We start from the raw sequence: 21,971 nt of genomic DNA, 5'->3' as shown, positions 1-21,971 counted from the left end.
CCAGAATTTTTGTTACATGTTCCTTTTACTGATGTATTCATTTCACACATACATCATTTTCTTTACTTTCTCTGCATTTTCCTTTAGTGATTTGAGCATTTTAAAAACAGTTCTTTTTAAGTCTTTGTCAGGTGTATCTGCCAGCAGGTTTTTTCCAGCAAGTCTCTGTTGATTTACTTTTTTCTTTTGAATGGGTCATACCTTCATGTTTCTTTGTATGTCTCCTGATTTTTGTTGTTACTGAAAACTGGACATTTGAATCTAACAATGTGGCAACTCTGGAAATCCAGATTCTCCTCCTTCCCCAGGTTTGCTGTTTTGTTGTTTTCGTTACTGTTTTTGTTCATTGCCTTTTCCCCCTTTTTGATTTTTGTAGGTTGTCTCTGTGCCAAGGATAAGCCAAAGGTGTAAACTTAAGGTCTTCTCAGGCCTTTCCCGGCTCTTTCCACGGGCAGACATGGTCACTTTCTAATATCTCCCATATAAGCAGTTGTTGGATTTCCTAACCTTTAATGTCTAGCTCCCAGAAGGGGGAAGAAATGAACTGGGGGTGGGGAATGAGCACCAGCCCTGTAAGTCCACTGTAAGTTACTTTAGCTATTGGAGGAGGGGTTTGCAACAACAGGGAAGGTACAGCAATGGTTTGTCCACCTCTCGCCTGTACCTCTGTGGTCAAAAGCAGTAGTCAAGAGCACAAATCGCACCCCCCTCCACCAAAAAAGCACAAATCCCTGACATTTGGACGACACAGTGCTTTTGCCCACCTTGAACTCATAGACTATATGCAACTTGTTCCAGGAACACATGCACAGCTGTGTACTCACTGATTAGGGATGAGGGATGGGCAGCTGAAACTGACCGGAATTAACCATAATTTACCATCCATGTATTCCTCTGGAAGTTGCAAGCCTTCAGTAGCCTCCAGAGTTTCGAAATAGTTACATCAGACAGATTCTGCCAGTGCAATTGTTTTCTAGGTGGGGAAAGAGATTCTTGGCGCTTCCTCTTCTCCATCTTCCTGGAACCCTCCCTAAAGCAATTTTTCTTAAAAGCTACATTTCACAAGTTTCAATGTATAGCATTTCCATTATTATTCTAAGTGCTGTCTAATTTTCTTGTGCTTTCTTTATCAATAAGTATTTAAAAGTGTTTTAAAATTTCTTAACATATTAGTTTTTCCTTCAGGTTTTTATGGTCCTTTAATTATGTTGCAGACATATGATATAATCCTTATGATATTGCTTCTTTGGTAGTCACATCTGTAAATGTTTCATATATGCTTGAGAAAAACAGATTTTCTGTAAATATAGGCTAAGGATTTCCAAACACATCTTATAAATAAAAGAGAGAAAACTATTAGATCTACAACAATTAAAGAGACTGAGTGGATGCACGCACGTGTTAAGTGCTGTGCTGCGTTTAGTTGCTCAGCCGTGTCCGACTCTTTGCGACCCAATGGACTGTAGCCCACCAGGCTCCTCTGTCCATGGGATTCTTCAGACAAGTATACTGGAGTGGGTTGCCATGTCCTCCTCCAGAGGATCTTTCCAACTCCGGGATCAAGCCCAGGTCTCCCGCATTCCAGGCGGATTCTTTACCATCTGAGTCACTAGGGAAGTCCAAAAATACTGGAGTGGGTAGCCAATCCCTTCTCCAGGGCATCTTCCCAACCCAGGGGTCACACCTGCGTCTCTTACCTCTCCTGCATTGGCAGGTGGGTTCTTTACCACTGATGCCACCTGGTCAACTCACAAGAATGGGACTAGAAGTGAGGAACAGAAGAACCAAAGGGATTACGTTCTTGCTCTGCATTAAGGAGACTTGGCAGGTGCCCCACTTCTACTTTTCTTTTTTCTTTTTAAACAGAAACATAAGGCTATAAGCAGTCCATATAGAAACTGGAAGAAGAAAGCTATAACGTGCTTTTTAGTAGAAAATGATTTGACATACAAATTTATTTATTTGACTGTATTAAAGAAAGGCAGAATCACATTCATTTTCTTCATAGAATCCCTGTAAACAGACTGAATGTCAGAGCTCTTAGCTTGCTTTGGAAATTTCTAAAAAAAGCATACTATTAGCAGCCTTGGAAGCATTTTCCTTCTCCTCGAGGCTCTCCTGCTTTTGGGGGCAGATGGGGGTAGCTGGTGACAGCTGATGCTAAATAAATAGCATATAGTGGGGTCTGCCAAATCCTTTTCAGCACCTCCCATAGGCAATGGGACGACTTGGCTTATTTTTGAAGTCATCTGAATAAGCAATCAAGTTATGAAAGAGAGGATGGAGGGAAGTTTCCATTGCAGATAATTCCCAGTGTTAGGAATGGCTGAGCTTAACTGTTCAGTCTCTTCTACTGATCAGAGAGAGAGATGCTAGCACTGGAGCTCAGATCTTTGATCCTGTGAGACATCAGTGTAACATCATCTGTTCCATTTATTAAAATGTGTTGGAAAAGGGATTTCGGAGTAGAGAAGAGTCGTTTATTATAAAGATGGCGATAAAAGAGGAAAATCAAAGTGCAGGCGGTGTCCCTTTCTTCTTGAACTCCAATGATCACTTCACTCCTGTCAGCTTTATGGTCCAAGCAAACTCAGTTGGAAGAGCAGAGGGTGGTAACTCGGGCAGGAACACGAGGAGACCTTTATCTGGATTTAGGGACCACTTCAGATCGTTTTGGATTCCCAGCATTGTTACCTGCAGAAAGCAAAAGGGAATGGAAAAAACACGAATGCATTGATGAGCAGAGAATATGACCTGAATATGGTGGCAAACAACTACGCTGGGCCAGGAAGGGGAAGACAGCCCAGAAGGGAAACAGGAGAGATCTGGGGAAGGAAGGAAGGATCAGAGAAGGCCCCCCAATTCCTTTACAAAGGGCTACATCTCCGACAGGACTGACGGAGGCTCTTTACCTCTGTGGTTGAAGTAGCTATAGGGGATATAAGCCTTAAGATTCCATATTCTGGCCAGTGCAGTACAATGGCATAAACAGCTAATCCTTTAGAGGTATACCTGGGAAAAAAGAAACATCGTTGTCAAAGATACCTGGCTTATTATCCTGCCACGTGACTTTATACATTCCCCTTTCAATTATCTACCAATTGCAAGACCTTCAGTCTGTCACTGCTACTAGCAAGCAAATAACTTGATAGCAATTTAGGTTTGGGCTTCCCTGGTGGCTGAGACAGTAAAGAATCCGTCTGCAATGCAGGAGACCTGGGTTCGATCCCTGGGTTGGGAAGATCCCCTGGAGGAGAGCATGGCAACCCACTCCAGAATTCTTGTCTGGAGAATCCCATGGACAGAGGAGCCTGGCGGGCTACAGACCATGGGGTCGCAGAGTCGGACACGACTGAGCGGCTAAACACAGCACACACGGTTAAGCTCTGTGGAAATTATGTAGCCCTGGAAGACTCTTTCTGGGTGGTATCTTCCCTTTCTTCTCTGTATGGGGTTCTAAGTTTTCTTAAAACATTTTTTTAACTCTTATATTAGTGACACATACTGAAGCCATCTTCCTCATTATTCATATCTTTCTTTATCTTTAAATCCATATGAAAACATCTGAGGGTATAACAAGGGCAAGACGTGCAATGAAGACAAATTTGAATTCCTTTTTAAACTTTTAAATTTTTGGTCATCCCACGTGGTTTTTGGGATCTTTAGTTCCCCGATCAGGGATCAAACCAAGGCCCATGGCAGTGAAAGCATCTAGTTCTATCCTTTGGACCGCCAGGGAAATTCCCAAGACAAATCTGTTGTTCTGAGGTTTCACTATGCTTAGAGAAAGTGAAAGCGTTAGTCACTCGGTGTGTCCAACTCTTTGCGACCCCATACACTGTAGCCCGCCAGGCTCCTCTGTCTACGGAATTCTTCAGGCAAGAATACTTGAGTGGGTAGCCACTCCCTTCTCCTGGGGATCTTCCCACCCCAGGGATCGAACCTGGGTCTCCCTCAATGTGGGCAGATTCTTTACCATCTGAGCCACCAGGGAAGCCCATGCTTATAGAAGAGGGTGAAAAAAATCACTAAACAGAAACTCACCCAAAACAGAACCCTGCATGTGTTTCTCCTGATGCAAAGCCCTCAGCTCTGTGATATCACATTTGCAGAGGTCTTTCATCGAGCAGTTAGTACGTACCTGGCACTCTGCTGGGTGCTTTACATACGTTAGCTTATTTAATCCTCACGCTCTAGGAAGTTAGGTATCATCACCCCATTTTGCAGTTGAAAATTAAAAAAAAACCTGAAGCCTGAGATCAAATAACTAGATCCACAATCCCAAGTATGAATCATGCCTTCTTCACTTAGTAGCTTCATGGTTCTGGGCCAATGATTACTGCCCTGGACCTGCTTTCTCCTTGTAACCTGGGGATAGTGACATTATCCACTCAGTGAGATTGTTGAGGGCACTAAATGAGGAGAGAGAATTTAGGATGGAGTCTACCACATGTGGGTGCTGTACAAATATTAGCTATGACTCTGTTTAGGGGTTGAGCAAATTGATACTTTGCAGCTCCTTCTTTCTTCACTAAGCCTACCCACCTCCCTCACTAGTCAAAGATACCCTGGGGCCTAAAACATAAACCTGGGCACACATTTAATAACACAGAACAGCTTTTGTGTTTCCTCCAGATGAGTCTGAAGCCTGGCTTGTAACCACTGTGGACCCAAGGGGTTGCCAGCTCAGGAGGGGCCACCCCTGTTCCCACCTGTAACAGAAGACCAGACTCACCACACAGAGGAGTTCTCAGACTGTACTCTCCATGGTTTGGAGGCATAGATAGCCTCTCCATTGATGCTCAGCCACTTCCCAACAGCAAGTAGCCTTTCTTGGAAGATGGGAACAATCAGTCCGTCTTTGGTTGGTCCAATGTTGAGAAGATAGTTGCCTCCCAAACTTACTGTCTGAACCAGTTGCTGGTGGGAGCAGAAAACAAGGAAATCCCAGTTCTGAATGCCAAGCCTGGCTGAATGCTTAAAACACACAGATGGAGGCAAGAAGAAGAATCTAGGCTGTTCTCCCTGTGTTTTGTGAATATCCTCTCTCTTTTGGAAAGGACAATATATTTTTGTCATTTTCATAGCAGGATAGGCTTACATGAGAAAATTGAAAAATTCTGCTACAGGGTTGAGAGATATATTAACTCAGATTCCAGGGTGTGATCATGGGCTCTTACCCGTGAGCTGGCACCTGCCACAGCGCTACATGCAGGGCAAAGTGTCATGTATCAAGCACAGACCGTCAGCCAGGGAGCTGAAAACAAAGCACTTGGCCTTGAAAGGATTCTGTGGAGCCAGCCAGAGAGAATACAGAGATGAGAGATTCAGAGCAGGTGCTACGGAGACTCGGGGTGGGGTGGGGTGGGGCGGGGGGGCGGGGAGGTGTGGAAGAGATCTGATGAATTTCAGAATACCCTGGGCTATATAAATGTGTATGTTGCCCCTTCAGGAAAACACACTGTAAAGAGATATAGTCTTTAAGATTTCTGGGGTGGGATGCGTATGTGTGTGTGTGTTTACTGTGACCCCATACAGTAGCACTTCAAGGCAGTCCAGAAAAATTAAGGCTACATACAGAAAATTTTAAAAAGGAGGTTCTGTTAGAGTACCCCAAAGATACCACCCCATTAACTTTGATGTTTCCTTCTGGTCTTTTTCTTGTGCAGTTAATTCTATATAGTTGTGATACTGCATAACTTGTCTTTTCATCAACCCTGTAAGCATTAATCCATATTACGTTCAGAAACATTTTCATGGTTAAGGAAAATCCCCAAATCTACCGAATTATTCCTTTATGGTTGCCAGGAACTGAAACAGCCCAATGTCAATCTGAAAATAATCCTGGGGAGAACACTTCTGTACAGAACTCTTCAGTAATTAGACCTGTCTCCTTAGGACAAGTGTTATGAGTATGTTCAATAACCCAGATGGGTTCTCACGGCCCATATGTCTATCCAGAGTGCTTCCACCACTCTTAGTCAGAAGGCAGCCTGGGACTGCAGTTAACAAATAACTACCTCTTACCGAAATGATGGTGGATGCGCTTGCAATGTCAGCCATCTCCATGTCTCGACGGTAGCCCCAGGACCGCTGGTCTATGGAGGTGCACATCTCCCACTTGTGATGTGGCAAGGTCTCTGGCTGGAATTTATCTTTACAGTTGTAGTATCCTCCATGGTGACAGGAACAGTTCTGACCCCATCGGTCATTTACTACGACCTCATCCTAAAGGAGGAAGGAGTACTGAGGTCATCGGGGGTAAAACTATCTAACTCAGTTTGATAAGTTAGGTGCCTGTTTGGAAGCAAGGAGCAGACTCAGTCAAGCACAGTGGTTCTCACCTGGGGGAGACTTAAAGGGCAAAACCTAGAGACGTTCTTTGGTGGTCACAACTCGGGGTGGTGCTACTGCCTTCTAGTGGGCGGAGACCAAGGATTCTTCTAAACACATTACAAAGGAATCCCCTGGCCGTCCAGCAGTTAAGAATCCCCGCTTACACTGCTAGGGGGTGGGGGTTTGATCCCTGGTCTGGGAACTAAGATCCCGCAGGGTCGCATGGTGTGGGCAAAATAAAAAAAAAAATCATAAACATCTTACAACACAGAGAACTGTCCCCTCACAACAAAGAAATATCCAACTCCAAACGTTATTTGCAGTTAACCCCAGTCTAGCAACATGTAATGTCAGAACTGGAAGGGCCTGTTTAGATTATCTAGTAAACCACTTATTCTATCAGAAGAGAAATGTAGAAGAGGAGGCCTGCCTGAGATCACATTCCCAGGCAGAGTTTCTGAAAGCTGGGACTATGAATCTGGTACTCGAACCCAGCCCAGGATGCTTTTCACTCTATCACCCTGACTTTCTTTACCTAAGTAAGGCAAAGTCAGTAATCAAACATTCTTTTCCTTCCCTCAAGGTTTTGCTGAACTTCGAGAAATCTTTACATGGAGTAACTTAATGTCAACAATTAATACTACTATGAGGCTCATACTGGGGTATCCAGAGTAAACAAGCCACAGTTCTTGCCCTCAGAGATCCAGCAGCGATTAGCTGGAAACATATACCTGGACAATTATGACGTGACCTCACATCAGCGTTAGGGACTTCACCGAAACACCAGTTCAGGAGTGTTTCTTGCTTCTTTCAGGAAAGAATATAAATTGCCAGGAGCCAGATTTAGTTTACATTTCACCAGTACTTACTCTGTGTCTAACTGGGCCAAGGACTGTTCCTGGAGTTGGGGACATAGGAGTGAACAGACCCAAATTCTTACCCTCACAAAGGTGATACTACAGTGAGGGAGACAGATAGCAACGAGGTAAATGGTATCTGAAATATGTTAGGCCAGGTAAGTGTTTAAGAGAAAGGTAAGGCAAGGAAAGACAGACAGCGCTGATGGAGGCATGCTGCGATGTTAGACAGGGTGGTGGGGAAGGTGTGACCTCCCAGAGAAGACCTCTCTGCAGGAGAGGGAATTACAGACAGCAGAGGGGTAAGGATCAGGGTCTGTCTACTTCTCCTAAAAGTCATTTCCTAATATGAGTATATGACAGCCCTCTTTCCTAACGCGTGAGAAAGCACGCAGGACAAGAGTGGGCAGAACATGGTCTGCGGTGTCCCACCCGAGGATCCACACCTAAGCCGCCCCAGCCGGGGAACCACCGGGGAAGAACCACCAGACCTCGCCACTAGAGGTCCCCATGCGGCCCGAAAGTTCCAAAACACCAATCTGAATTTGCTTCCATTTGGCACACAGGATCTTTCTTCCCCTTTTCTGAATTTAGCAATAGTTAGCCAGTGACCTCCTAAGAGGTTTAGGAACCTACCCAGATGGCTGAGTTCAAACTGGTCTTAGATTTTTCTTTAAAATTCGCAACAAAGCTAGAATCTGTAAGATTTTTGAAATTTTCTACTGTGAAGATTAAGACTTTTGCTACTTTGTGTCTTGAAATGTGAACTATGAATGGGCAGCTATTGTGCAGCGTAGTAGGTTGGTTATGCTGCTGCTGCTAAGTCGCTTTAGTCGTGTCCGACTCTGTGCGACCCCATAGATGGCAGCCCACCAGGCTCCCCTGTCCCTGGGATTCTCCAGCCAAGAACACTGGAGTGGGTTGCCAGTTCCTTCTCCAAGGTTGGTTATGAGGGAGAGCATAAGGCAGGCGAAGTTTCCTTCCAACTTCCTTAGAAATTGGATCTCAGGGAAAAGAAATTTCCCCATATGAGTTAAACTACACAGTCAACATAGAGTAGCAAAAAAACCCAAAACATTGAGTAGCTGAGGTCATAGATTCTCACATTTTATTCCTATCTTTAATTAGTTTTATATATTAATTTTTTGGGTGGTTTTCTTATTTACAATGTCTGTTTGCTTCACAGTTTATTTTCTTTACAGTGGTCTGGGGCTTCTTTATACTATTTCTATCCTACTACTTAAATTTAAGAAGCTTGAAAACTAGCCTGTAAAAATCAAGAATTAAAGGAGAAAAAGAAATCTTTAAGAAAGAAAAGCTTAAAGAAAGAAAAAGGAAGAGGCAAAAAAAGAAGTAAAGGAGAAACCTTTAAGATCCATTAAGTTCCCTCGTCCCTACCATACCCATATCAATACTGCTATTTATTTATTGACTTACACTTAAAGTCCTTATTGAATTTGTTACAATATTGTTTCTGGTTTTATGTGTTGGCTTTTTAGCCTCAAGACATGTGGGATCTTAGCTCTCTGACCAGGGATCAAACCTGACCACTTGTATTGGAAGGTGAAGGCAGTCTTAACCACTGGATCCCCGGGGAAGTCCTGAGATTAGTATTTATTATTGTCACTGTTGTGACATTGTTGACATTACGGTTATTACTCCAGATCTTGGCTCCTCACATTGTGTTTTACCCTAACAGATAAATAAGAGAGAAGTCATATAATCACATACCTTAACTGGGCTATCATTGTAGAGCCAAGCAAGAAAACCTGTAGAGTTCCAGTAAGTATCAGGACATTCCCACTCTCCATCAGACCAAATCAAGTCAGGTTTATACCTGAGACACACAATTACAACAAAGTTTATTATCTGAATCCAGTCACAGTCAAGTCTGACAGATCTATCTTTGCCACATATATTTAAACATTAATTTCCTCCTATTTTGAAAGTACCATGGTACAGAGAAAATGGAAAACTAAAGAGATGAAAATGACCACACACACACCCACCCCTGAGCTAACACAACCACAATTTAATACACAGCATTTTGGTATATTTCTTCCCAATCTTTTTTTAAAATGTCTTAGATTAAAAAGCAAAGCTTTAATCAGTGTGTATACAGTTTGGTTTCCTTCCAGAAACTGATTCCAATGAAAAGAGTGGTGCTCCAGAACTACAGGATTACGGCTTCTGCTTTTAAGATGTGTTAACAGCTCGTACTATTCCATCAAATGCATTTTGGGGGACAACTACCCAGAGCTTTGATCATAAAAATCTACTGAATTCCCTTGAGCCACAGTTGCATCTTTCTCATATTACTACTCTGAGCCCTGTGAGTGTGTGTATTTATACCTCTAAGGTAAGCAGTGTTAGTCCCACTTAAGAAAGCAAGAATGTATTGCTCAGAAACTTTGTTTTAGGTGCAAAACTGGTAAGTAATAGGAGCAGGAACCCATATGTAAATCTGCCTGTTAGCTAATCCAAGTTGAGTCCAAGAAAAAGGCTGCCTTAAGAGGCGAGAGAAACACAGATGGTGTGTGTTTTACTGTGTACGAAAAATTGTAGCAGGCACTTTATACTCGTTAACCTCATTCATTCCCACAACACCCTGTGATGTATAAACAGGTAAAGAAACTGAGCTATCGAAAGATTAAGTAGTTTGTTCGAGGTTATACAGTCAGTAAAAAAAAAAGAACTGGATTTCTGACTTGAAGCTGGTGCTGGTCGGTTTCTTACAACTGTCCTGTCTCCTTACAGCAGTCATCTGGGTGCAAGGAGTTTGTCCGTCTTTTGGTCTACAGTTGAGTGTCCAAGCACAGACGGCTGCCTCTTAATCTTTAAAGGTCCACCATCCTCCTAAGAGTCCCCAGGAGCAAGGGCAAATGCAGAATAAAACATGGTGAAGACCAGGGACAAACCCCAAAGTAAAAGTCATCATTTTTAAGGATAATTAAGAATAATAATGCCACTATGATTCTGTACCAGGCATAGCGATAGAAACTTCATATATTATGCTGAGCCCTACTTAGAAGGCATTATTGTCACTTTACAGAGTGAGAATCTGAGGCTCAGATGAGTAACCTGTTTAAGGCTTGTAAGGGAGTTCCCTGGCTGCCCAGTGGTTAGGACTCTGTGCTCTCACTACTGAAGGCCTGGCTTTGATCCCTCGATCCCTGGTCAGGGAACTAAGATCCCACCAGCTGCACTGCTGTTGGGGTCATTGTTGTTGTTCAGTGGCTAAGTCATGTCTGATTCTTTACGCCTCCATGGACTGCAGCACACCAGGCTTCCCTGTCCTTCACTGTCTCTTGGAGTTTGCTCAAACTCATGTCTATTGAGCTGGTGATGCCATCCAACCATCTCACCCTCTGTCGCCCCATTTTCCTTTTGCCCTCAATCTTTCCCAGCATCAGGGTCTTCCAATGAGTCATCTCTTGGCAGCAGGTGGCCAAAGTATTGGAGCTTCAGCATCTCCTTCCAGTGAATATTCAGGGTTGATTTCCTTTAGGATTGACTGGTTTGATCTCCTTGCTGTCCAAAGCACTCTCAAGAGTCTTCTCCAGCACAATTCGAAGGCATCAATTCTTCGGCATGCCTTCTTTACAGTCCAACGCTCACATCCACACATGACCACTGGAAAAACCATAGCTTTGACTAGATGGACTTCTGTTGGCAAAGTAATGGCTCTGCTTTTTAATATGCTGTCTAGGTGTGTCATAATTTTTCTTCCGAGGAGCAAGTGTCTTTTAATTTCATGGCTGCAGTCACCACCTGCAGTGATTTTGGAGCCCAAGAAAATAAAGTCTGTCACTGTTTCCATTTTTTCCCCATCTATTTGCCATGAAGTGATGGGACCCGATGCCATGATCTTAGTTCTGTGAATGTTGAGTTTTAAGCCAGGCTTTTCACAAGCTGCACGGCACAGCCAAAAAAATGCTTGAGGGGAAAAGAGCCAGGATTCAACTACGAATCTGCCAGACGCCAAACCCTCTGTAGGGTCCATTAGACCATGTTGCCCTTCCCCAGGCTCCTGACAGAAAGTGGTATGGAAGGAGTTACCTGAGGTTTTGACTTACTACCATCCTCAGTTCTGTTTCAGTTTTTAAAAGCAGCATGACCATACTATGGAAGTTTTGAAGAGTGAAAAGAAAAACTATACTTTGTCTTAACACAATGATTACTCATTACTGTTTTGATGTCTTCTAGAGTTTTTTCATATCCCACCCCTACCCCTTTCCCCTCAACAGTATAAGCAGCTCAGATGTCACTGATCAAAGTCATAAAGCTAAAACAGTTTCTGTTTTGTACCTGTTAACAAGGTCATAGAGCTCTGGCATTGTTTTTGCATGGACGAAGGACTGTGTTTTGAAGCCATTTTCCTTATCACGTAGGTAGAGAGGATGGAACCATTCTAAAAGTGAATGATATAGTCCATAGCGTATGTCCCTGAAACAGAAAAACAGGACAGCAACTGTCATTAAGCAAAGCAAAAATATTTTAAGAAAAATCAGTTGCCAGAATTTTTACATCTCAGTGAAATTTACCCATAGGGCATACAGGGGTCAGGACCCACAGCCAGTTCCTTAAATTATCTCTTATCATTCACTTAAGCAAAATGATTGGCTTACTTTGTTTTTGATGATACAAATAACAAATTAGGCTTCCCAGGTGGCGCTAGTGGTAAAAAACTCATCTACCAATGCAGGAGACACAAGAGAGACAGGTTCTATCGCTGGGTCAGGAAGATCCCCTGGAGGAGGGCATGGCAATCCACTCCAGTACTCTTGCCTGGAGAATTCCATGGACAGAGGAACCCGGTGGGCTATAGTCCATGGGGTCACAAAGAGTTGGACATGACTGAATCGACTTAGCAGATAACAAATTATCTTTATACATAAATTATCTTAACACCAAAATGTTATTTAAGCCATTTTCTGTCTTTTAAGTCAATTATCTCAATAACTTATAGTACTATTAAAAATGTTTTCTGTTAATCATAATACATATTGAAGAGATACTGGAAAATAGAGACAAATACCAAGAATATCCAAAATCTCATCACTCAGAAAGAATCACTAGTACCATTTTCTGTGCAGTTGAAATTAATGAATATAGGTTTATTGTTTCATATAAGATTTACTAATAGTTTTTAATATACCTGAAACAATTTATGGTTAAATTTACCTATTTTCATACACAATAAAACTTGTGAATTAAGAAGAGTGAGTGTTTTGGAAATGCTATAATACAAGAAGTAACCATAACATTTGCAATGGCATAGATAAAGCAGAAAGAATTGAAGTTAAGAATTTCATCATGTGATTCAGTGACTAACTAGATATAGAGAAGGTGAAAATCAAGGCTCTTAGAATTCAGATCTAATCAATGTCTCAGACTTTTACAGCAGGACTATTATTAGCAGAGCACAGCACTGGGAACCTGAATGTTTCACAGGTGACATAAGTCAGCAAATGCTTTCTTAAATGACCAGATAACTTTGAGGCTTTGTAGGCCTTGCTATCGGAGAAGGTGATGGCACCCCACTCCAGTACTCTTGCCTGGAAAATCCCATGGACGGAGGAGCCTGGTAGGCTGCAGTCCATGGGGTCGTGAAGAGTCGGACACAACTGAGCGACTTCACTTTCACTTTTCACTTTTATGCACTGGAGAAGGAAATGGCAACCCACTCCAGTGTTCTTGCCTGGAGAATCCCAGGGACGGGGTAGCCTAGTGGGCTGCTGTCTATGGGGTCGCACAGAGTTGGACACGACTGAAGCAACTTAGCAGCAGCAGCAGGCCTTGCTATGTCTACCCCAACTCTGCAATTAGAGCTTGAAAGTAGCCAGAATCAATCCCTAAGTGAATGAACACAACTGTATTCCAATCAAACTTTATTTATACAAATAATTAGCTGGTCTACCCCTTAAACAGGACTTCAAGTTTGCCAAATCACAATAGAGCTGAGTGGGCATGACACAAATACCACTTTTCCTCCTTACAGGCAAATATACTCAGAACAATAGGGTCCAAAATCAGAACACCTGGGTTCAAATCCCACTTCTGCCCCTTCCCAGCTCTTTGACCTTGGGAAGTTACATCTTAAGTGGCAGATATTAGAAAATATTACCTAGAATCACGAGTGATGCCTTACCTCCCTTTTTGTTGCTTTAACTGCCCTCTTCAGCTCTCTCCTGATTTACCACCCATCTAAACCTTCCATGAAAGCCTACAAAGCTCTGGGTTGACAGCTAAGGAGGACACAAAGATGAGACACAACCCTGGCCTCTACCAGACACTGGAAAAGGCCCTAGGTTGGAAGGCTTCCCAGAAAGAATCCTTTGAAGAGCACAAGTGCAGCGCTGTGGTCTATGCTGGGTATCCTTCACCTAACCAGAGACGGCCGTGCACTTCTCTGATGCTGTCACTTCTGGTCACATGGAAACGGCCAAGGTTCAAACACTGCCAATTCAGGGCCAGAAGCCCTCCCATGTACCGGTTAAGTGCAAACTTAGAAAACACAGAAGAGTAGGGAAGGCACGGGGTACTGGGTGGTTAGATCAAAAGCGATGATGGGGTGACTGTCCATGGACACGCACCTCTTCCGGATGGCTGTTCCCAACTCACCAACCAAATCACGATGGGGCCCCACATCCTTAGAGTTCCAGTTCCAAGACACAGGGCTTGGCCAGTTTGTGTAGCCTTCGTGATGCTTTGTCGTCAGGACTACATACCTGTGGACATTGAAACCGTATGAGCAAAGGAAGTGGGCAGAGGGCCACGAGCACCAACTTACCTGGCACGCCTGAGGCTTTTAAAATGGTTGAGGGAACTCAACTACAGGAAATGTACAGTTGACCCTTGAACAACATGGTGGCTAGGGGGTGGTTAGCAGGTGTCTGCTGACCCCTGTGCAGAAGGAAATCCATGTATAACTCTTGACTTCGCCCTAAACTACTAATAGCCTACTCTTGACTGGAAGGCTTACCGAAAACATAAATGGTCGATTAACACCCATTTTGTATGTTATATGTATAATATGCTGTATTTGTACAATGATGTAAGCTAGAGAAAAGAAAATGTTAAGAAAATCATAAGGAAGAGAAAATGCATTATAGTACTGCACCGCATTTATTTTTTTATTTTATTGGAGTATAGTTAGTTGCTTTACAATGTTGTGTTAGTTGGAGATTGGGCATAGTACTGTATTTATTGATACCATAAGTTTACATTGTCTGTTTACAAGATGAACCACCTGTCAGTATCTACAGCAATATTGTCTTACATGATACAAAACACTGCAGACGTTATAGTTGTTACTAACGCTAAAAATCAAAGCTGGGAAGCTAATGTGAAAAAGCAATTCATGTTTATTTGTAGTTATAATGATTCATTCATTGATACTGAAGAAACAGCAACATGATTGCTTTCTAGTAGCGTAGTGCAATCAATATGATGGCTTCATGATAGCATAGCTTATACACTGATGAATGAATCATTATAAATTTTTTATGGCATATGGTATTATACTCATATTCAAAATATGGGATTGGAAACATTGTTACATTTTTTAAAAAGTCACTTGAATGTGATGATAGGTTGAGTTTTGTTTTTTTTTTTAATTGGAGGCTAATTACTTTACAATATTGTAGTGGTGTTTGCCACACATTGACATGAATCAGCCATGGGTGAACATGCGTTCCTCATCCTGAAGCCCCCTCCCATCTCCCTCCCCATCCCATCCCTCAGGATCAACCCAGTGCACCAGCCCTGAGCACCCTGTTTCATACATCGGTTGAGTTTTGCTGAAAGTTTTAATTTTGTTTTAGGTTTGAAGGATTTGTTAACAAAAGAAACTGCTGGTTACATACACGATAACCAATTTCAATATTTAATAGATAATTTAACTTAATTACAACATACAGTCGGTAAAAAAACCCGAAATAACAGAAGTAACAGTGTGCATATCACCAAAATGCGCCACCAACCTATATCCAGACTTGAACAGAGCTGCAAAGTCCCGAGTAATAGCAATCTGGAGGCCCAGTTGGGAGAAGGGTCCCAGGCAGTGGGTCCACCCCACCATGAGACTTCAACTTGCTGGTAACAACCGGTGTGCTTACAGGCAGACAAGTCATCCAGGCAGGGTCCAGGCAAGGTTAGAAGTCGGTCAGAGGCCTGCTGTCTTGCTTCTGAAGGCTGAACAAGACTACCTCCATTTTAATTTCCCTAAGAGTCTGATACATAGTTATTTAATTATGAGAGGGGACTGGAAGGTGGTGCATACTGTATGGTTATATAATTCTTTGAAAGCAAAGTTTCTAAAAAGTAAGAAGATATTGTTAATTTTATATGAAGTATTGCTTACTTTCTGCTTACGTAAGGACTGGCTACTTACTTCCATGCCAATCTTGCGTGTGATGTTCTACAGATGGACACTTAGGTGGTGATGGCAATGATGATGACACAAAACGTTTCATACAGTTCTGCCATTCAGTTCTCAGATCTCATGAAGACACTTATACACTTACACAACAGATAGGTTTATTAACTGTATGGCATAAGGATTATTTACTGTTCATTAAGTGGAAGTGGGTCATCATAAAGGTATTCACGATGAGTATCCTGAGGAGGAAGGGGAGGGGTTGGTCTTGCCATCTCAGGGGTGGCAGAGGAAAAGGAGGTGGACAGGAGGCAGGAGAGGTGGGTATTCAGGGTAACGTTACGGAAATATCTCATATATTTCTGTCTGACTGTTAGAACTCGCTTGCCAGTGCAGGAGATGCAAGTTCAATCCCTGGGTCAGGAAGATCCCCTGGAGAAGGAAATGGCAACCCACTCCAGTACTCTTGCCTGGAGAAGTCCATGGACAGAGAAGCCTGGGCTACAGTCCATGGGGTTGCAAAAGAGTTGGACACGACTTAATGACAAAACAATGACAAATATGATACCAATCCTTCCATGGTTTGCTTTAGTTTCATATCATATCACAGAAGGGTCAATATGGTAAAAGAAGTCAAAAGCTGTCCGGAATAATCAGAATCCTTCTGCCAGGCTGTCTAATGTCAATCTGTTTTCTGGCACTGCTTCTTCTTTGTCTTCTCCCTCATTGTCTGGGACTTGTTCAGAAGCACTTATCTCCATCAAACTGTCTTATGTTGGTTCCTCAAGTGTGAGGTCACCAGCTCCTGAATTTTTCCAAGATCCCTATCTTGAAACCCTGCACCTCCCCCCTCCTTCCCCCCCTCCCCCGCCCCGACCATATCCACATCTCTTTCACGATCTCCTTAGTTGGCTCTGCTGTAAATCCTGTGAAGTCATGCACAACATCTGGACACAGTTTTCTCTGGCAGGAATTTTATTGTTTTGGGCTTGATGGTTTTTTCTATAACAACAATGGCATCTTCAATGGTGTAATCCTTCCAGACTTTCATGATGCTGTCTATATCGGGGTTCTCTTCCATTGTGCTGGCAACCCTTTCCATCAAGCGCCATGTGTAATGAGCCTTAAAGATCCTTAAAGTCCACTATGGGGATTTCCCTGGTGGTCCCGTGGTTAAGAATCTGCTGTGCAATGCAGGGGATGCAGGTTTGATCCCTGGTCAGAGAACTAAGATCCCACATGCCCTGGAGCAACAAAGCCTGCATGCCACAGCTGGAGAGTCCACCCGCTACAACTAAGACCCAATGCAACCAAATCAATCAATCAATTAATAAAAAAAGAAAAGATCCTTATGACCCCTAGATATACAGGTTGAATTAGAGATGTTGTGTTTGGGGTAGACCACTTCAATGTCTTTGCTGTTGAACTCTTGGGGTTCTGGGTGGCCAGGGCATTGTCCAATATTAAAAGAACTTTAAAAGGCAGTTTCTTACTGGCAAGGTACTTCCTGACTTCAGGGACAAAGCAGTGATGGAACCAATCCAGAAAAAGGGTCTTTGTTGTCCAGGCCTACTTGTTTTACAACCAAAAGACTGGCAGTTTGTATCATCTTTTCCCTTCAAGGCTCATTGATTAGTAGGTTTATAGAAAAGGATTGACTTCCCTGGTGGCTCAGATGGTAAAAGTGTACCTGCCTACAGTGTGGGAGACCCGGGTTCGATTCCTGGGTCAGGAAGATCCCCTGGAGAAGGAAATGGCAACCCACTCCAGTATAAACCTGATTGCATTTGCACCAAACAGTAGAGTTAGCCAGTCCCCTCCTGACTTAAATCCTGGTGATAACTTCTCTTCCTCACTAATAAATGTTCTTGGAGGCATTTCTCCTCCACTGGATGGCCCACTTTAATCTGTATTAGAAACCTGCTCAGGGGTTTCCCTGGTGGGAAAGTGGTTAAGACTCTGCACTTCTACTGCAGAGGGCACAGGTTCGATCCCTGGTTGGCCAACTAAGATCTCGCATGCCACCTGGGGCCACCAAAACACAAAAGGAAAAAAAAGCAAACACTGCATGAGCAGAAATCCTTTCTCCTCAATGATCTTCTCAATGGCCTCTGGGAACTCATCTCCTGGTTGGTAGTAACCGCTTCTCCCGTTATCTTGACATTTAAAAAGCCAAACCTCTTTAGAAAATTATCAAACCATCCTTTGTTGGCATTAAATTCTCCAGCTTTAGATCCTTCACCTTCCTTTTAAGTTGTCATGTGACGACTTCACTTTTTCTTGAATCATTTTAGTGTCTTTATGTATACCGTTCTTGTAGCAATCCTGCACCCACATCAAAGCTGCATTTTCAATAAGAGATAAAAAGATATTTTGCAGTAAGTGCAAGGGTTTTCATGCCTTATGGCATAGTTGCAATGACAGCTTTTTTTGTTTTTTGGGTTTTTTTTTTATGCTGGATTCATTTATGTTGGACGGGCAGTGAGCAACCGCAGCTGCAGACCTGAATCTACAGGACATATCAAGCAATTCAACTTTTTCTTGTAATGTTAAGTTTCTCCGCTTCTTGGGAGCACTTCTGGCATCACTAGCGGAGCTTTGGATGGGTGTCATGGTGCTATTCAAGGCTTATGATATTGCACTAAACAAGATGAAAGATACTTGAGAACATGAGAGATGACTTTTTACTGCGATAGTTAATTTACCAGGGGGATGAGTGCTCATGTGAAGATTAGCATCACTTGGTGTTTTAAGTGGACATGACAATTGAGCTCACCAACAGGACACCAATAGGAGGTGGCTACAAAATTATGACAGAGGTACAGTATGTACTGTGATTAATTTAATGCATTTTATGATTTAATATGGGCTTCCCAGGTGGCGCTACTGGTAAAGAACCCACCTGCCAATGCAGGAGGCCTAAGAGACAGAAGGCCTGGTGGGCTACAGTCCATGGGGTCCCAAAGAGTCAGACACGACTGAGTGACTGAGCAGACACACAGAAATGGTAAAATAAACTAGTATCTATACATTTTATGCATTCGTGACATACTCTTTTCTTAATTTTTGATATTTCTGTTGAGTTTTTTCAAATTATAACAAATCTCCCAAAATTTTGGAAAAAACTTGCACATAAATGGACCCATGAAGTTCAAACCTGTGTGTTCAAGGGTCAACTGAACTTGTATGAGTGACTATATTAGTGATACCCAGGGAATTGCTTCAGTCACAACACCCCTTGGGTATTGTTCCAGGAATGAAAGCAAATTTGAGGAAGCCACAGTCCTTAGTTCCCAGACAAGCAGGAGACTAGGAAGGAAAGAAGGAAGAAAGGAATAGGTAAGGGAAAATATGTATGCACTGGCTCTCCAGTTCTTGAGCCCTTCTGTGTATTAATGTTAATAATTTAAAAAAAAAAAAAACACACACAAGGCTTTGCCCTAAAGGAGAAAGAAATCTCTACTAAAAGCGGATGACAGAAAAGTAAGATGTTTATCAAGCCCATATCAATTTACAGAGATGACTAAAGGCCAAAATAAAAAGGGGAGAAAAGGCAAGTGTTGAAATAACAACCAAATCACTCAACATTTCATTTACTTTTATGGCAAAAAAAACAGTTGGTGCCCAACGTGATAATTTAATCCCCGGCTGATGTGGGGAACTCAGGATTTTAAGGGCTAGACAGTATTTCAGGCTCTGTGGACCACAGTCCTCTCTGTGGTATATCCTTCTTCTACTCTTTAAAAACAGGTTTTTGAAAATGTAAAAATCCTTCTCAAGAAACTTACAAAAAACAGGCAGAGGACCAATCCCTCTGGTCATGGTTACAGACCCCTGGTGTGGTGGAAAGAACCTTCATCTCAGGGTCATGGGATCTGGAGTCTAGGCCATTAGTTCCCTTCCTCTATCTGGGCCAGTCATCTTGGCCATAGTAAGGGCACTTGTCCTAGACAAAGGAAAGTCTCCCAGATTTTAACTTCTTCATTTGAAAATTATGGATTTCTAAGGCTTCTGAAAGACAGTGAACTCCTCCTGTTTTGTCAGGCCTTTTTTCCCATGCCTTTAATTGCAAACACTAAATATCAGTTGTAATTTCTCTTTAGTACATGAGGACTTAAAGTCCAAGAGAAACTAAAAGCTGGAAGTCGTCTGAGACAAGACAACAGTGGAAGACTGCCCTAAGCCAGAGGCTGGAAAACCTACCTGCCTTCATTCTTACCCTCCTCCAAACCACTGCTTGCTCAGCTGCCAAGGTCATCCTTGAAGCTGAGGGTCACCATTCCTTGACTTAATACCTGCAACATCCTGCCTTCAAGGATCACTCCTTCAGGGCCAGCCCCAGCCTTCAACAGCCTTGGGAGTCCTTGCCTCCCCCATCCAAGCTCTACACTGTCAGTTCTCTGAACCATTCACATACAAGCTGCAACAGTTCTCAAAACAATTTCATGAGCACTCTCTACATGCAAGGCACTGAGAAGAGCAGACGGCAGAGTCTATATTATTGTCCAAATACACTGGGCATCAGAACTTCCTTCCCTCTGGGACATATTAAAGCTCAAAGAAGAACACAATTCCTGGGTACAGCCACGGAAGGAGGCGGTAGGGAGGTAAAAGGCCCTGTTCAAGTTCACAGCTGAACTAGGACCAGACTCCCGACGTCTGGTTAAAATCCTGGAACCTTGATTGTCTTGCTGACCCGCAGGGGACTGACTAGGTATCACTTAGCTCAATCCTCCCCCATATTCAGGTCTTTCCAAGTCCACCACCAACCTGAAACCTTTATTTCCTTCTAATCCTCAAGCTTAAGATCTGGCGTGACACATACAATTCTGCGTCTTTCGGGAGGCAAAACAGAGTACCCCCGACATCTGAGGTCACAGGGACATCTGTGTGAACCGGCAAATCTCGCCTCCTCCCCGCCCCCACCCCGCTCGATTCCCACCAGCCTAAGGCCCTCCCGGTGCGGCGGCCTCACTCACTTGGCCCCGGCGGCCTTGAAGAGGTCAGCCCAGCTGTCGGGATGGAAGAAGTGCGCCGTGAACCTTGGCCCGAAGTCGGCGTAGCTGAAATCGGGCGGGTAGTTCTCTTTCATGAAGTTCTCGTACTGTGGCAGCTTCGCGCCCTGCCAGTGCCACCAGAACCACTCGCTGCCCCAGGCGGGCACCGAGAACACGCCCCAGTGTACGAACACCCCGAATTTGGCTTCATCGAACCAGGCCGGCAGCGGCCGGGAGTCCAGACTCGGCCAGTCCGGGGTGTAGCGGCGCGGAGGGTCGGTGCAGCGCCGAGGGTCGGTGCAGCCCGGGGGCCGCACCGCTCCGAGCACCAGCACCAGCTGCAGCAGAAGCAACAGCCCGGCGCCCACCACCCGCGACCTCATCACGGGATGCGGCACGGCTGCCTCGATGCCTCTCCGCCCTCCTCTTAACGCGCAGGTGCGGGGCGAGCGGTCACGCCCCCCTAGCTCCTAATTGGCTCGGAAGGGAAAAGGGGGTGGGGCAACCCGGGCTGCTTGGCTACCGGGAGTCTTTCCTCTCGGTGGGCGGGCGGTCCCTGCCACCGCTCTGGCGCTCAAAGGGAGAAAGAGGCAGGGAGGCTTTGATGCCGCTCAGGTGACCAGTGACTAAACACTTCAGGAGAGAATTCACTGCCGGGTGAAATCGTGGGCGGGGTGTGTGTGTGAAAGTTACGGTGTGTGCAGAGAACTGAGCGGGGTCCACGTTGACCTTACTGTAGGGAGCTGTTTGTTGTTGCTGTTCAGGCGCTCAGTCGTGTCCGACTCTTTGCGACCCCATGGACTGCAGCACGCCAGGCCTCTCTGTCCATCGCCAACTCCCGGAGTTTACTCAAACTCATGTCCGGTGAGTCGGTGATGCCATCCAACCATCTCTTCTGTCGTCCCCTTCTCCTGCCTTCAATCTTTCCCAGCATCAGCGTCTTTTCCAGTGAGTCAGTTCTTCGCATCAGGTGGCCAAAGTACTGTAGTTTCAGCTTCAACATCAGTCCTTCCGATTAACACCCAGGACTGATCTCCTTTAGGATGGATGGGTTGGATCTCCTTGCAGTCCAAGGGACTCTCGAGAGTCTTTTCCAGCACCACAATTGGAAAGCATCAATTCTTTGGCGCTCAGCTTTCTTTACAGTCCAACTCTCACATCTATACATGACTACTGGAAAAGTAATGTCCGCCGGGGTCCAGCCCCCGCAGGATCCAGGGAAACCCGAAGAAAGGGCATTGGCGATTGATTTAGAGAGAGATAAGGAAAGAATGTTGAAGATAAGAAAATAGAGGCGAGAAAGAGGCTGATGTTTCTTGGTTTACATAGAAAGCCAATAAAACTCCGAGACAAGAAGTGTGCCCTCTTCACGCAGGCCACAGGTGCCCTCCCGGTCTCCCG

The 21,971-nt window shown here is 44.0% G+C and overlaps 1 protein-coding gene across 1 annotated transcript; it reads right to left on the bottom strand.

The window, feature by feature from the left end:
- Positions 1 to 2,415: 2,415 nt before the first annotated feature.
- Positions 2,416 to 20,982, bottom strand: FUCA1 (alpha-L-fucosidase 1). The gene is made up of 8 exons (XM_052662788.1): positions 20,553 to 20,982; positions 13,790 to 13,924; positions 11,502 to 11,639; positions 8,925 to 9,030; positions 6,028 to 6,228; positions 4,736 to 4,920; positions 2,913 to 3,012; positions 2,416 to 2,694 (listed from the first exon to the last, which is right to left on the bottom strand). Exons 1-8 carry the CDS (start codon positions 20,951 to 20,953, stop codon positions 2,554 to 2,556), a joined length of 1,407 nt encoding a protein of 468 aa, XP_052518748.1. The 5' UTR covers positions 20,954 to 20,982; the 3' UTR covers positions 2,416 to 2,553.
- Positions 20,983 to 21,971: the final 989 nt, after the last annotated feature.

The sequence above is a fragment of the Budorcas taxicolor genome, chromosome 2 (assembly GCF_023091745.1).
Source record: "Budorcas taxicolor isolate Tak-1 chromosome 2, Takin1.1, whole genome shotgun sequence".
In the NCBI taxonomy this organism is placed as follows: Eukaryota; Metazoa; Chordata; class Mammalia; order Artiodactyla; family Bovidae; genus Budorcas; species Budorcas taxicolor.
This window is presented reverse-complemented; position numbering and strand designations above follow the sequence as displayed.